General features: G+C 40.8%; 1 protein-coding gene across 1 annotated transcript in view; it reads left to right on the top strand.

Moving 5' to 3' along the window:
- Positions 1-11623, top strand: part of P2RY8 (P2Y receptor family member 8) — a 67794-nt gene extending 56171 nt beyond the window's left edge. Inside the window, exons 3-4 of the mRNA XM_088451524.1 lie at positions 9882-10939; positions 11036-11623. Coding sequence (XP_088307650.1) covers positions 9928-10939; positions 11036-11145 — 1122 coding nt within the window. The 5' untranslated portion in view covers positions 9882-9927 and the 3' untranslated portion in view covers positions 11146-11623. The remainder of the gene's footprint in view (positions 1-9881; positions 10940-11035) is intronic.
- The last annotated feature ends 1697 nt before the right edge of the window (positions 11624-13320 follow it).

Here is a 13320-nt window from a genome sequence, read left to right as displayed (position 1 = left end):
TCGGATCACCAATGTTCGGAGCGGTTCGGATTCCACAGAATCCGAACCGCTCATCTCTAATAAGTACATTCACAAAAACATTGAAGCAATGTGTTATCACTGCTGTGCTTCTTTATTCAGCCATTTGCAAACTATAGACACATTGCACACCAGACTACACCCACTTCCCAGCATTCCCCATCATCCTAGGGACCATCACTGAAGATTCAATCTTTCTCATATAAGTAAGGGAGTATCTACACACATTACACATATCTAATGCAATAACATCACAGGTGGCACCTAAAACACTCAGGGGTCTATTTACTAAATCTTGGATGGAGATAAAGTGAATGGAGATAAAGTCCCAATGAATAAGCTCCTAACTGTCATTTTTCAAACACAGTCTTTGACATGGCAGTTAGGAGTTGATTTTGTTCGGACCTTTTCTCCTTTCACTTTATCTCTATCCAAGGCTTAGTAAATAGACCCCTCAGTATGTGCCATAACACTAAATGTCACTTATTGACAAGGAGGATCAGCAGCTGTCAGCTTCTTACCTTGTCAATGTTACACCAGGTGAGTAGCACTGGCCAATAAATGCCACTGTCCAATATCCCAGTTTGACAGTAGCAGAAGATGTCAAGCTGGGAATGACATTTTCTGCTACTCCCTTCCGCCTGCTAAGGTAAGAAGTACAGATTGTGTAGGACCATCGATTCCAAGGAGGAAGCACCTAGGGCACCGTAGAGCTTCTACCAGCCCTGAGTTTTTTGGTTAAAAACAAGAAAAAATACCTAAGCGCTTGATGAGTAAATACTACTCCCTGAATAATCCAACTGATTGGGGTAGTCAATCCCAGAAATAAATATATAATATATTACAAAAGGCAGCTGGTTAATCAGAGGGTGAATACAATATAACAAGGTTCGAATTTGTAAAATAAATTAATTTTATTAAATGAAATACCAATAAAATTCAATATTCATTGATCCTAATTTTCTCATCTTACATATTTGAAACATTGTAGGAAATATATATATATAAAAAATTAATAACAAATGGTCCTGTACCAATAGACAATAATTTCCAAATTGTACTAATAGGAGAATTTTAATAATTCCAAGTCTTGTAATGTTTGCAAACTACAAACAGAATCCGAGCAGCGCAGGGGTCCTGTATAATTTAGACAGGCTTTGATAGCAAAATTGTACCTGTGGTGTGTTTACAGTCTAAATCACGGTGTCACTATTCGTGGCTCTCACCTGTGTAGAAAGGAGTTTGGGATATTATTGTCCATTGGTACAGGACCATTTGTTATTAATTTTATATATATATATATATATATATATTTCCTACAATGTTTCAAATATGTAACATGTTAAAATAAGGATCAATGCATATTGAATTTTATTGGTATTTCATTTAATAAAATTAATTTATTTTACAAATTCGAACCTTGTTATATTGTATTCACCCTCTGATTAACCAGCTGCCTTTTGTAATATATTATATACTGAGTTTTGTGGTTGCAGGCTGACGCGATGTCTTCAATTTGATATGCTACATAACTCTCTAAGTTGTGTGAAAACCACTCATTGAAACATACCTGCACTCCAAAAAGGATCGTGTCTGTTAGAGCAGAATGAAGGCTGTGGCCGGGCATGCATTGCAAGCCAAAGACAGGGAAAATGAGAACACAGTGAGGGGCAGATGACATCCACAGAAAGTAAGTTAAGAGTTTGGAAAAAGATAACAAATGCAAGGGGGAAAAAGTCAAAGGTAAAAAAACACAACTGAGGCACACATTTCAATAGTTATCAGTCCCCAGGAAGTAAAAAACGTAATAAGATAGTAAAATAAGAGGCATAATTAATGCTTTTCAATTGAAGCTACATCTGCATTTTAGTAGTATGCATCTTAAGATCTATACAACCTCAAATCTAATGTATACAAGCTCTGGAACAAAGATGTGTCAATCATCAATATCAAGAACTCAAAACTTGCATCCAGTTTATGTAGGTGCAAAATAATGTATTTTGTTGGTGGCTAATTTATCTGTGATTAAAAAATTGTTGTGCTACAAATAACAAAGCCTGTACAGATCATACTGACGTGTGCAGTGCTTACAGCCTGCACTCAATGGCGGAGTTGCTTCAGGGAGTAAAAGGAACTAGGAAGTAGACTAGGAGGGATTTATGAAATCCAAAACATGTGATCTCAGACATTTTCCGGATTATAATGGTGAGACATGCCTTGGTATCCCCAAGTTCAGGTGTGTATGGTATTCTTAAAAGCCGAACCGTTACTGCACTTCATTTGCACATAAATACACCTGATCCTTCATTCAAAGCACAAGGGGGCAAAAATGCTATTTATTTGCAGTTGTAAATATGAATTGCACATGCCCAGGGCATCTATTAATTACTTATTAAAAATGAACCTAAGGTAAATCAAAGCAACACTAGGCCCATCAGAAAGCAAAAAAAAATAAAAAAACAGGTTATGATGACCATGGCCTTTCATTCAAGTTGTTAATAAAAAGTGTAACAATGAAAATGAATGAAACTCCAATGACACACTTCTAATTGTATAACACTACTAAACACTGCATTAGGGCTACACACACTATTAAAATAATGATTAATTATTTAAGAGGTCGAGGGCCAAATTTTGAGGCTGATGCATCTGTGGCCACTTGTCTGTGCAGCGGTGGCAGTCTGATTTTTACCTTATGCTAATGCGCGTATCCACTCATTTATGCGAGTAGCTGTCCATCTTCATGCGTAAGGCTGCCCACTATGTATTTCCGTCCTCAGCAACAGCTGGCATTATTAGTATTGGGATTTACACCCACCCCATGCTTGGTGCAAAAGACCTTTCTGAAACATGCTCCCATCTGCTTCACATGCCACAAATGAGCCCGCTAGTCTGCCTACATGCCCATGACACTCCCATGATATGGATTCAGGGTCAGACTGGCTCACAGGGGTACAGGAAAAGCCCCGGTGAGCCCCACTGCCCAAGGGCCCATCTCCTCCTCTAGGGAACATTTTCCAGACTGTGTACTTGAATTATACATAATACATGCATTCCCCCGGTGGACACTACATGCCTCAGTCCAACACTATACGGATTAGTTCCCTGTGCTCTTATGGTAGCAGTTGCAGGCTCAGAATCTCAGAATCAGTCTTCTTGCTTTTTCATATAGATTATAATTATATTTTGATTACCTAATCTGTCATTTACATTAGTGCTAATAAATGTCTTTATGAACAAATTACAAATAAATAATAATAAAAAAATAATAATAATCTGCTAAATTAAATAAAACAAGTGTCGTCGAAGATCATAATTATGAAGGAGAAGACCACAAGTGAGCATTATAATATACAGTAAGTTTTACATGTCATATAAAGTAAAATAACATTATACAGTAGCCTGGGAAAGAGTAGACCTCATCAGCCATCCTTATCTATCAATCTTTCCTTTTGTTCCCCAGCAATTCCCAATCCATGATTCTTGTCTCATGTTCCATCAGACCCTAATATGGTTAATTTTGTTTACTAATGTAGACCAACAATGTAATATCATTGATGCATAACTGTGATTTCAGTAACTATACATACTGTATCTACATGTAGACATGAGAAAAATCACAGGAACATTTCACACAGTTTTTGTATTGCAGTTGTGCACACGTGATACAATGTTCCAGGTTCCACTTTTGCTTTGCACTAATTGGCATTTTGTACTGTGCTTGAAAATTACACATTTGGCAGAATTTATAGTCTATAAATAGAAACTGGATGACAACAGTTGGGCAGCACTGACTGACTTTTGTTATGTGTTGTGACTGGAATACAGTATAAAATGGTAAAGCCCATGTAAACCAAAAACTGGGGAATGGGGAACTAAAGATATGTTTGGGGAATGCGGTGTGTAATACGTAAGGTCAAATTTTGCTAGAGAAACTGCTAAATTCCCCTGGCAACTTTGGAAAGAAGCAAATATTCATCTTAAAGATTTTCAAAATGTCACTCATCTACGTACAAGTTCATTATTTATTATTTATCCTAGCTGTCATTTCTTAGAATATATTTCCTCATACATACAATGTAGAAAGTGGCAATTATATTGATTTATTTCAGATTGGATAATTTTATTAAAAAGAGACAACCATAGTGCTTGTTCTTCCAGATCAACTTTGTTAGACCTCGATCACAAGATGTCAAGTACAAGTAATACAGAAAAAAATACGCTCTTAGAATTTTGCCTTTAATCTTAGTATCCCATAATTGCATTCCCAGTAAAAGAGTATGGCTAATGTACTATAGTTTCTTGGTAAAAAAAAAAAAAAGAACTATGCAGGGCTATAGCTAGGGGAGTGTGAGCGGTGCTGTCGCTGCCCCATGGCTCCTGCATGGCCTGGGATGGCACTCAGCGGCGTGGATTAAAATAAAGACAGTAAAAAATGGTTGACAATGCCTAGATAGACACCAGATGTTAGACAGTCAATAGGTCAACATGTAAGAAGGTCAACAGGTTAAAATGGTTGACAGGGTCAAAAGGTCAACAGAAAAAATGTTCGACACAAAATGGTTGACACATGTTTGTTTGTTTTTTTCAACCCTAATCTTCACCATAACCCTAACCCTCCCCTTGGTGCCTAAACCTAACTCTCCCTCCTGGTGTCTAACCTTAACTGTCAGGTTAGGTGCCTGACCCTAACCGTCCCTTCTAGTGCCTAACCCTCCCTCCTGGTACCTAACACTAACCATTGGAGTAAGTGCCTAACCCTAACCCTCCAGCGTGTGCCTACTTCTAACCCTAAAAAAAAATATGCCAACCATATTTGTGTAGACCATTTTGTGTCAACATTTTGATCCTGTCGACATTCTTACATGTCGATATTTAGTGTGTCGACCTTTTGTCCCTGTTGACCTATTAACTGTCTAACATCTGGTAACTATCTAGACATTGTCAACCTTTTTACTGTCTTTCTATCTATGTAGACTGGATCACGCACTTGGCAGCTAGAAGCACTACTGCAGAGCCACCAAGTACATCCAAGGGAGCATCCACTGTCAACTTCATGACTACATTCCCTTTAACACTGACTATTATGTAAAACTGCTTAATGTTAATGACATGTAATCCTGACTCGCTGCAAAACAGAAAAGATGCAAACAGCATGCAGCTTGTAGCAAACCACTGTTTAATAAAACAAAACATCATGCAAAAAAAAAACTGTTGGATACATCATATTTTGACTGACATGTACAGTATCTGTAGCATATATTTTTCAGGAGGCGAATCTTAAATTATCTCTTAAACCTGGTGCAAGTTTACTTTTTTAGGATGATGACTGTTACATCAATGCTCTGGATGCATATTTATGATATATGTAAATTTGAATATGCCATAAGAGTTGTATCTGGATATAACCTTTGTGCCTGATATATTGTGGATGGGTGCGATTAATTTACCACCGCTCGGAATGCCGGCCATTTGAATCCAGTCGCCGGAAGGCCGACCCAGGACTAAAGATAGGTGTCGAAATGCTGACGCCTATCTTTAGCCCCGCGCCGACATCCTGATGCCTGGCATCCCGAACAAGTTAAGTCGGGGATAGTTACATTGTAGTCGTTTTAGGTTTAGACACCCCCGGGGGGACTTAGGGCAAGGCACCCCCCAGTGAGGGTTAGGCTAGGTGAACGGGGGGTTAGGGATAGGCACCCCCAGGGGGGGAGGTTAGGGTTAGGCACCACCCCTGGAGTTTTAGGGTTAGGCACTACCAAGGGAGGGTTAGGGTTATGGGGGGATAGGGGGAGGGAAGGGTTAGCATAATTATGAGCCGCTGTCGGGATGTCCTCCTTTCGGGCATCCAGCATCGGTATGAGAATCGGCGGCTATTCAGCCATCTGTATTTCGTACCGATTCCATTGTGGACACATTTTAGTGGAAATTTTTGTATAGGCATTATATTTGAAAACATATGCCATTTTGCTTTTTCGAATTTTCTCCCTAATGAGAAACACTTCAAACAGTTTTGCATCCTTTTTCCTGAATTTCCAAAAACATTGAAAACCGCTGTTTGACACATTACATGCTGACAGTTTGCAAAACTACCTTTTGATTTTAATATGATAAATCGTATGGTCTAAAAACAGTATAATTAAAAAGATGCATTTTATATTTCAATTTTATACAGCTCCCCTTACTGAAAATCTGAAAAATATATACGCTAACCTAATTAATTATATCACATACTAAAAATATATCTATAATATGTCTAAAGACATGCTTTATATGGTTAAATAAATACAGAACTACATAATTACAGCTATATATATATATATATATATATATATATAACAAAATGTAAAGTGTATGACCAGAAGAGAAATCTAAATCAAATCAATATTTGGTGTGATCAGCATCAATTCTTCTAGGTACACTTGCACAAAGTCAAAGTCAAGTCACTGTGAAGCACAGCTACTGATTTGCGATTATGTTGTTCAAACAGAGGATCCACTCTCAAAGTGAGCGACAGGTAGTCAGCATTTTGGGGAATTAATGGGGGGGGAGAGGTGTGGTTAGAACTACACAGGTGTGTCGGACCATTTAAACACTGTTTTAGGGGCATCCATAAATTAGTCACTGTGTTCTTGCTCGCAGAAGGAGAGCCCTCTATGTGACTGGAGACCCATGTCTATGCTATGTGTGGCCAGCTTTACTCAGAAGGCTGATGACCACCTGATCTGCATTCAATGTTTCTGATGTTTCCGATTTTGTGCGTGAGTGGCAGATGTGAGATGTTTTCAGTGGTTGTCTCTAAGCTCTGGACTGCGAGTGAGTCCTTAGCATATTTTAACAATTTTGATCCATGAAAAATGACATATTGCGACCATATCTGAATCAGGCCCAATGTCCATAACACATAGCTAGTTACAAGTCCCCTTTTTTGGAATTTCTAATTGAACCATCCTTTTTTGTGTTTATGGTAACAATGTTCTCATTTTTGTTTATTGTGCAGGAAGCATGTGCACTGTAGCTTGACTGCACACCACATTTTTTACTTACTTTCGCAAACAGTTTTGTTCATTACTGTTGTTTATAAAAACAAAATATAAACAATTAGTCATTTAAAAAAGAAGCCTGAGAAATGTTATAGCTATAAAAGTTTATAGTGCTATAAAATCTGTATAGAAAATCTGCAGGTGCAAATTAAGGCTCATACTGTATTAATTCTGTTAATTTCATGTTTGTTCTGCTGTTTCCAGGAAATGGTTTGAACATCAAATGATCAAGGAAATTCATTATAGAAATGTCACCTTTTTTGACCTTGTGATAAAATTCTTTCTTACACACACTGACAAATGTAACCTGGATGTTGCCAGATGTCAAACTGTGAACATAGGGGGTCATTCAGACCCGCTCGTGAGCAGCAGTATGCTCACAAGCGGGTCGATGTCCCCCACTGCGCATGCGCACGACGGAGGGAGCTCCGTCATGCGCATGCGCGAGACCCGGAGAGCGACGGGCTCTCCATCGCTCCGGGTCTCACACCAAAGGGGGCGTGCTGTCGATGTTGATTGACAGCACGCCCCCTTTGGTGGGCGTGCTGGGGGCGTGCCTGCCAGACGGAGGCGTTCCCATGGGAACGCCTACCGTCTCGAGCCGGCCCCACTGACATCACTAGTGATGTCAGTGGGAGTGATTTTGGCTCTGCTAGAGCCAAAATCACTCCAGGGCTTGCGGCAGCGAGACCCTACCGCAGGGTCTCCGTCGCAAGCCCGATGGTCGCGATGGTCAAGACCATCGCGACCATCATCATGGACGCTCGCTATAGCTGTGGGTGGTAACCCACAGCTATGCGAGCGTCCATGAGGACGCTCCAAAAAAAGGTAGGAGGGCCCTGATTCAGAGCGAGCGCTCTGGTCAGAGCGTTCAGCTCTGAATCAGGCCCATAGTATTAACATGGTAATGTGAAGGATTGTACCTCTTCCTGTGTATATATTCTCATGTATTTGCATTTGTTTCTGAATGTGTAAGCGTATATTTGTGGGTGTTTCTGTAGTTAATGTAACTGTGTGTTCCAGCATAGGTACAGGATGTTCATTATAGCAAATGATCTATAACTTGCAGGATATTCATTATAGCAAATTATCTATAACTTGTAGGATATATAAATAAAAGTATGCAGAAGAATATACATCCTTCTGGGACTGCCTGTCTGGCATTTGTTTTATATGTTTTGCAGGTAGTACTTCCAATGGGAAGCCACTGCTAGGCAAGAGGATGTAGTTAAGAGACCGGTGGCCGCGAAGCCGCCAGTCTCTATGCCGACGCTAGAATCCTGCCAAGGGAGTTAAGATAGGCGTCAAAATACTGAAGCTTATCTTAATCCCGATGCTGGAATCCAGGAGAATGCGTGTCTGAACGAAGGTAAGCTGGGGCGCTCGTAGTGTTAGCCTTTTTAGGTTTAGGTAAGTTAGCGGGGTTAGCGTTAGGTTTTGAGGGGGGAGGTTAGGGTTAGGCACCACTGGAGGGAGATAGGTTTTGGCACTAAGGGTGGAGGGTTGGGCATGAAGGTAGGAGACTTAGGTTTAGGAACTAACGGGGAGGGTTAAGGTGCGGGTGGGGTGGGGAGAGCTAGGGTTAGGTTACAAGAAGGGAGGGTTAGGTGGAGATGGGGGGAGGGTAAGTATACTTACCTGACCCTTATCGGGATACCAACCATCAGGATGCCGCTGTCGGTATTGTGACAGAAGGCATCCCGACAGCCGGCATTACATACCCATTCCCCAGGCAAACACCCAGGCCTGATTCAGCAAGGATCGCAGTTGCTAATATGCACGCAATCGCCTGATTGTTGCGTTCTGCGCATGCCTACGTATCGCAGTGCGCATGTCCGAGTTAGCCATTATGATTGGGACTGCGATCGCAGAGGCTACACAGACTCCTTGCAGAGTGATTGACAGGAAGCCCCGTTTGTGGGTGGAAATGGGGGGTGGTCGGTGATACTCAGGCGGGCCAGTGCATTCGCATGCCGTTGCAGGGTGTGTGCATAAAATAGCCACTGCGATACCATACGCAGCGTGAGGTCTCATAGTGTGCGTGGAAGTTAGCAATTTCTGAGTAAGGTCAGAGCTTGTGCAAGTGTGCGTGAGGCTGCGATGGTACTCGATTGTAGTGAATCAGGCCCCCAGTGCACAGACTCCCTTGTTAACTTCACTGAGTGTGGCAGTTTTTACTGGGGTGGGGAGGAGGTCTGCCCCCACAACATACATACATTTCATACATTTTTGCCTGCTCTAAACTTTTACATTTAGCCAATTACATCTATTGATGCTGTAATTTATAGCAACCAACCAGATTTTACACATAAGTTTTGAAAATGTAGACAAATGGTTGGTTGCTATGAGTTACAGCGCTAATACTATAATATTAAACATGCTTCAATATGTATAATAGCTTGATTTAATACATGCAACCATGTTTATTTAAGGAATTCTCTTACTTTGTTGTTTTTTGGTCAAGGGATACGCAGGGATACTATGTAAGTTATGCTTATTGTTGTTGTGTTTATTATTATTATCCTTTATTTATATGGTGCCACACTCTAGTGCCCGGAGTCTACTGCTACTGTCAGTTTGCTGAAGGCAACCGTGGAGAGAGGAAGGGGCCCTGAACGGGGAGTGAACATGGGCCCCCTCCTCTTAATACGCCCCTGGATGCATTGTATGTATCTGAAGCACAGAATATACAGTGTAACACAAAATAATCATTGTTGAAATGTTGTTCTCATATATTATATTGCATTTTATTATATTTTCTTTTGGCTTACCTTTTTAACAAATGCGCACTAATGTTTTACTTTATTTGTTGTATTGCAGGTGGATTTTTTCAACTTCGATGAAAAGATCATAAATCTGGGGCACTATGGATTTGCACGGCTTGCCTAATGAAACCAGACCAGACAATTATACCTTAAACATGCTAGAGGACAAGCGTATCTGGACTGCTTTACCTATAGTTTATACATTGGTTTTTTTAATCAGTGTTCCAGGAAATTGTATTTCACTGTGGATTCTAATACGCCACTCTAAACCTATTACATCTTCAGTAATCCTTATGATAAATTTGAGCATCACAGACCTTGCCCTTGCTATGTTTCTCCCCTTCCAAATAATCTATCACATGAAACAGAACCACTGGATTTTTGGGAAAGAACTTTGCAGTGTGGTGACCATCTTGTTTTATGCCAACATGTATTGTACAATATTAACAATCATGCTGATCAGTGTGGAACGTTATATAGGTATTGTCCACCCTATGAAGGCGAGTATGTGGAGGAAGAAAAGATATGCAGCTGGAGCTATTCTTATAATATGGGTGTTGTTGCTTGTTGCACTCATCCCTATGGAGACAACGGACCTAACTTACGAAGTGAATCATTTAAACATCACAACATGTTTTGATGTTCTCAAATGGAAAATGCTACCAAGTATATTGTGGTGGGCAAGCTTCATCATTGGACTCTTTGTTTTTTTATTTTTAATTCCATCAATTGTGATTGTGTTTTGCTATATTCAAATTATTCGCACATTAATTCGGACATCCAATACACACGGTACAGGGACAGAGAGGAGATCCATCAAACTTGCTATTTTTGTCCTTATAGTGTTTATTACCTGTTTTGCTCCCAACAACTTTATCTTACTATTGCATACAATTGTTCGCCTCTTCTTTTACAAAAGTTACTATCATATCTACAAATTGTCACTTACATTGAGCTGTTTAAGCAGCTGCGTGGACCCTTTCCTCTATTACTTTGCTTGTAAAGACTTCCGTAAGAAAGCATTAGAATTGTGGTATCGAAGATCACAGAGAGAAAACCTTGAGATGAGACGGGAAAGCTTGTTCTCGGCTATGACATTTTCCAGTGGACATGGTGATGATTTACTAAATGGAAACAATCACCAATATACCAGTAACCATCAGTGATATGTAGACATTAATTGGCCCTTTTTTCTGTGTTGTATTTCAGCAGTACAAAGTATTGGAAAAGACGCTGTTTATTCGTCCACACGTGGGAGACCAGTCACTCAGCATTTGCAGCAAAAGAGTGGGGCAACAAAGAAGACAGTGCATAGATAAACAATTATTATTATTTGATGATGCATGTAAAATACTGACTTTAGAAAAAAAAGACATACGTAAGAAAGTACAAAATAAGAGTAGCATATGTATCTATATCTTAAAATGCACAGAAAACAACCTTTCGTATGACACAAACAAAATGGCTCAATTACCTGTATTTGCAAAATGTATATTATACTGTAGATATACCATGTATATATATATATATATATATATATATAGATATATCAGGGTCGGCTCTAGGGGTGTTCGACCAGTGCGGTCGCACAGGGGCCCCACCCGTAGAGAGGCGGCACCCCTCCCCAGCATGCCGATTTCAACAGTACTGTCCCGCTGTTCTACCCGTGGGCTGCAGTGGCCCGCGGGTGGTCAAATCGGGAGGCTGGGGACCCCCACCGCCGCAGCTGTGCGGCGGTGCCGGACCCCCGGTGAGCGAATGGAAGCCCAGCCAGTGATGAAGTGCTGGGCTTTACCCCCAGCCTGACGTTATTTGGAGGCATGCCATGCGGGTATGCCTCCAAATAATGTCACATGGGGGCGTGACCTATGGTAATTAGGCCACACCCCCAAATTCGGTAGCACCCGCCTTCGCCGCACGCGTTGTTAGGGCACCATCTCCAGGGCCGGCACAGGGTGCTCCGAACCCTGGAGTCGGCCCTGATATATATATATATATATATATATATATATACAGTAGTGTGCAAAAGTTTAGGCAGGTGTGGAAAAAATGCTGCAAAGTAAGAATGCTTTCAAAAATATCAGTGTTAATAGTTTGTTTTTTTATCAATTAACAAAATGCTAAGTGAATGGACAGAAGATTTATCTAAATCAAATCAATATTTGGTGTCACCACCCTTCATAACAGCATCAATTCTTCAATTCTTCTAGGTACACTTGCACATAGTTTTTGAAGGAACTTGGCAGGGAGGTTGTTCCAAACATCTTGGAGAAATAATCACAGATCTTCTGTGGATGTAGGAGAATGCAGCACTCAAATCAAAACAAAAATTGTAGACTATTATGATAATATCCATTAAAAAAATCATAGTACTCTCCTAACTAGTCAGAATGAAACTGATCTTTAAAATAAATAATGTCTTCATAGGCACAGTATCACCAGCAATATTGATCATCATTCAGTTATAACATAGCAGAAGCAAAAGATGAAACCTGACAAAACATATTAGTCACATAGCCAAGAGAAGTGTCATTCCTCAGAGGTATGACCCAGTCACATTGCTGCACTACAAGAGCTCTCCACCTTTGCCCCCAACTGATGTGCCAGTCACCAATCTTCCCCTCCCAAAAGCCATAATGCCCCCTTCCATTTAAAAAAGAAATGAAGATGAAAGGCTGAACTTCTACTAGCTGCTGCAGCATATATACTCTATGTAATCTCTGACCTGTAAATTTCATCTGCAATAGATTTTAGTACATACAGTAAGTGTTGCCAATTTACATACAGTATGATACTTGGAAGATATGGGTAGAAAATCTAGTAAATAATCTGCATTACTATTGATATCTGATGTCACTGCTTATAATAAGTGAGTTCTGATGTCATTATTTCACTGTTATTTAAGAAAATGTGTGTATTATGAGGAATAATACACCCCCTACTATAATTTAATACACAGTTTAGATCTCACTTCCTGTTTCTGTGACCCATATAAAGCACTATGGCCCTGATTCAGAGCCGGACGCTCTGACCAGAGCGCTCGCTCTGAATCAGGGCCCACCTCCATAGATATGGAGCGTCCTCCTGGACGCTCGTATAGCTGTGGTTCACCACCCACAGCATATACGAGCGTGCAGGATGATGGTCGCGATGGTCTTGACCATCGCGACTATCGCCACTGCGAGCAGAAGCCTACGGTTGAGTTTCTCAACCGCAAGGCCAGGAGTGATTTTGGCTCTATCAGAGCCAAAATCACTCCCACTGACATCACTAGTGATGTCAGTGGGGCCGGCTTCTGACGGTAGGCGTTCCCTTGGGAACGCCTCCGTCTGGCAGGCACGCCCCAGGCACGCCCACCAAAGGGGGCGTGCTGTCAATCAACATCGACAGCACGCCCCCTTTGATCAGACACTACGAGCGAAGGAAAGTCTTTCGCTCGTCGCGTCTCGCGCATGCGCACGACGGAGCTCCCTCCGTCGTGCGCATGCACAGTG

This window comes from Taudactylus pleione, unplaced genomic scaffold, assembly GCF_031769625.1.
Source record: "Taudactylus pleione unplaced genomic scaffold, aTauple2 ptg000026l, whole genome shotgun sequence".
Classification (NCBI taxonomy): domain Eukaryota; kingdom Metazoa; phylum Chordata; class Amphibia; order Anura; family Myobatrachidae; genus Taudactylus; species Taudactylus pleione.
This window is presented reverse-complemented; position numbering and strand designations above follow the sequence as displayed.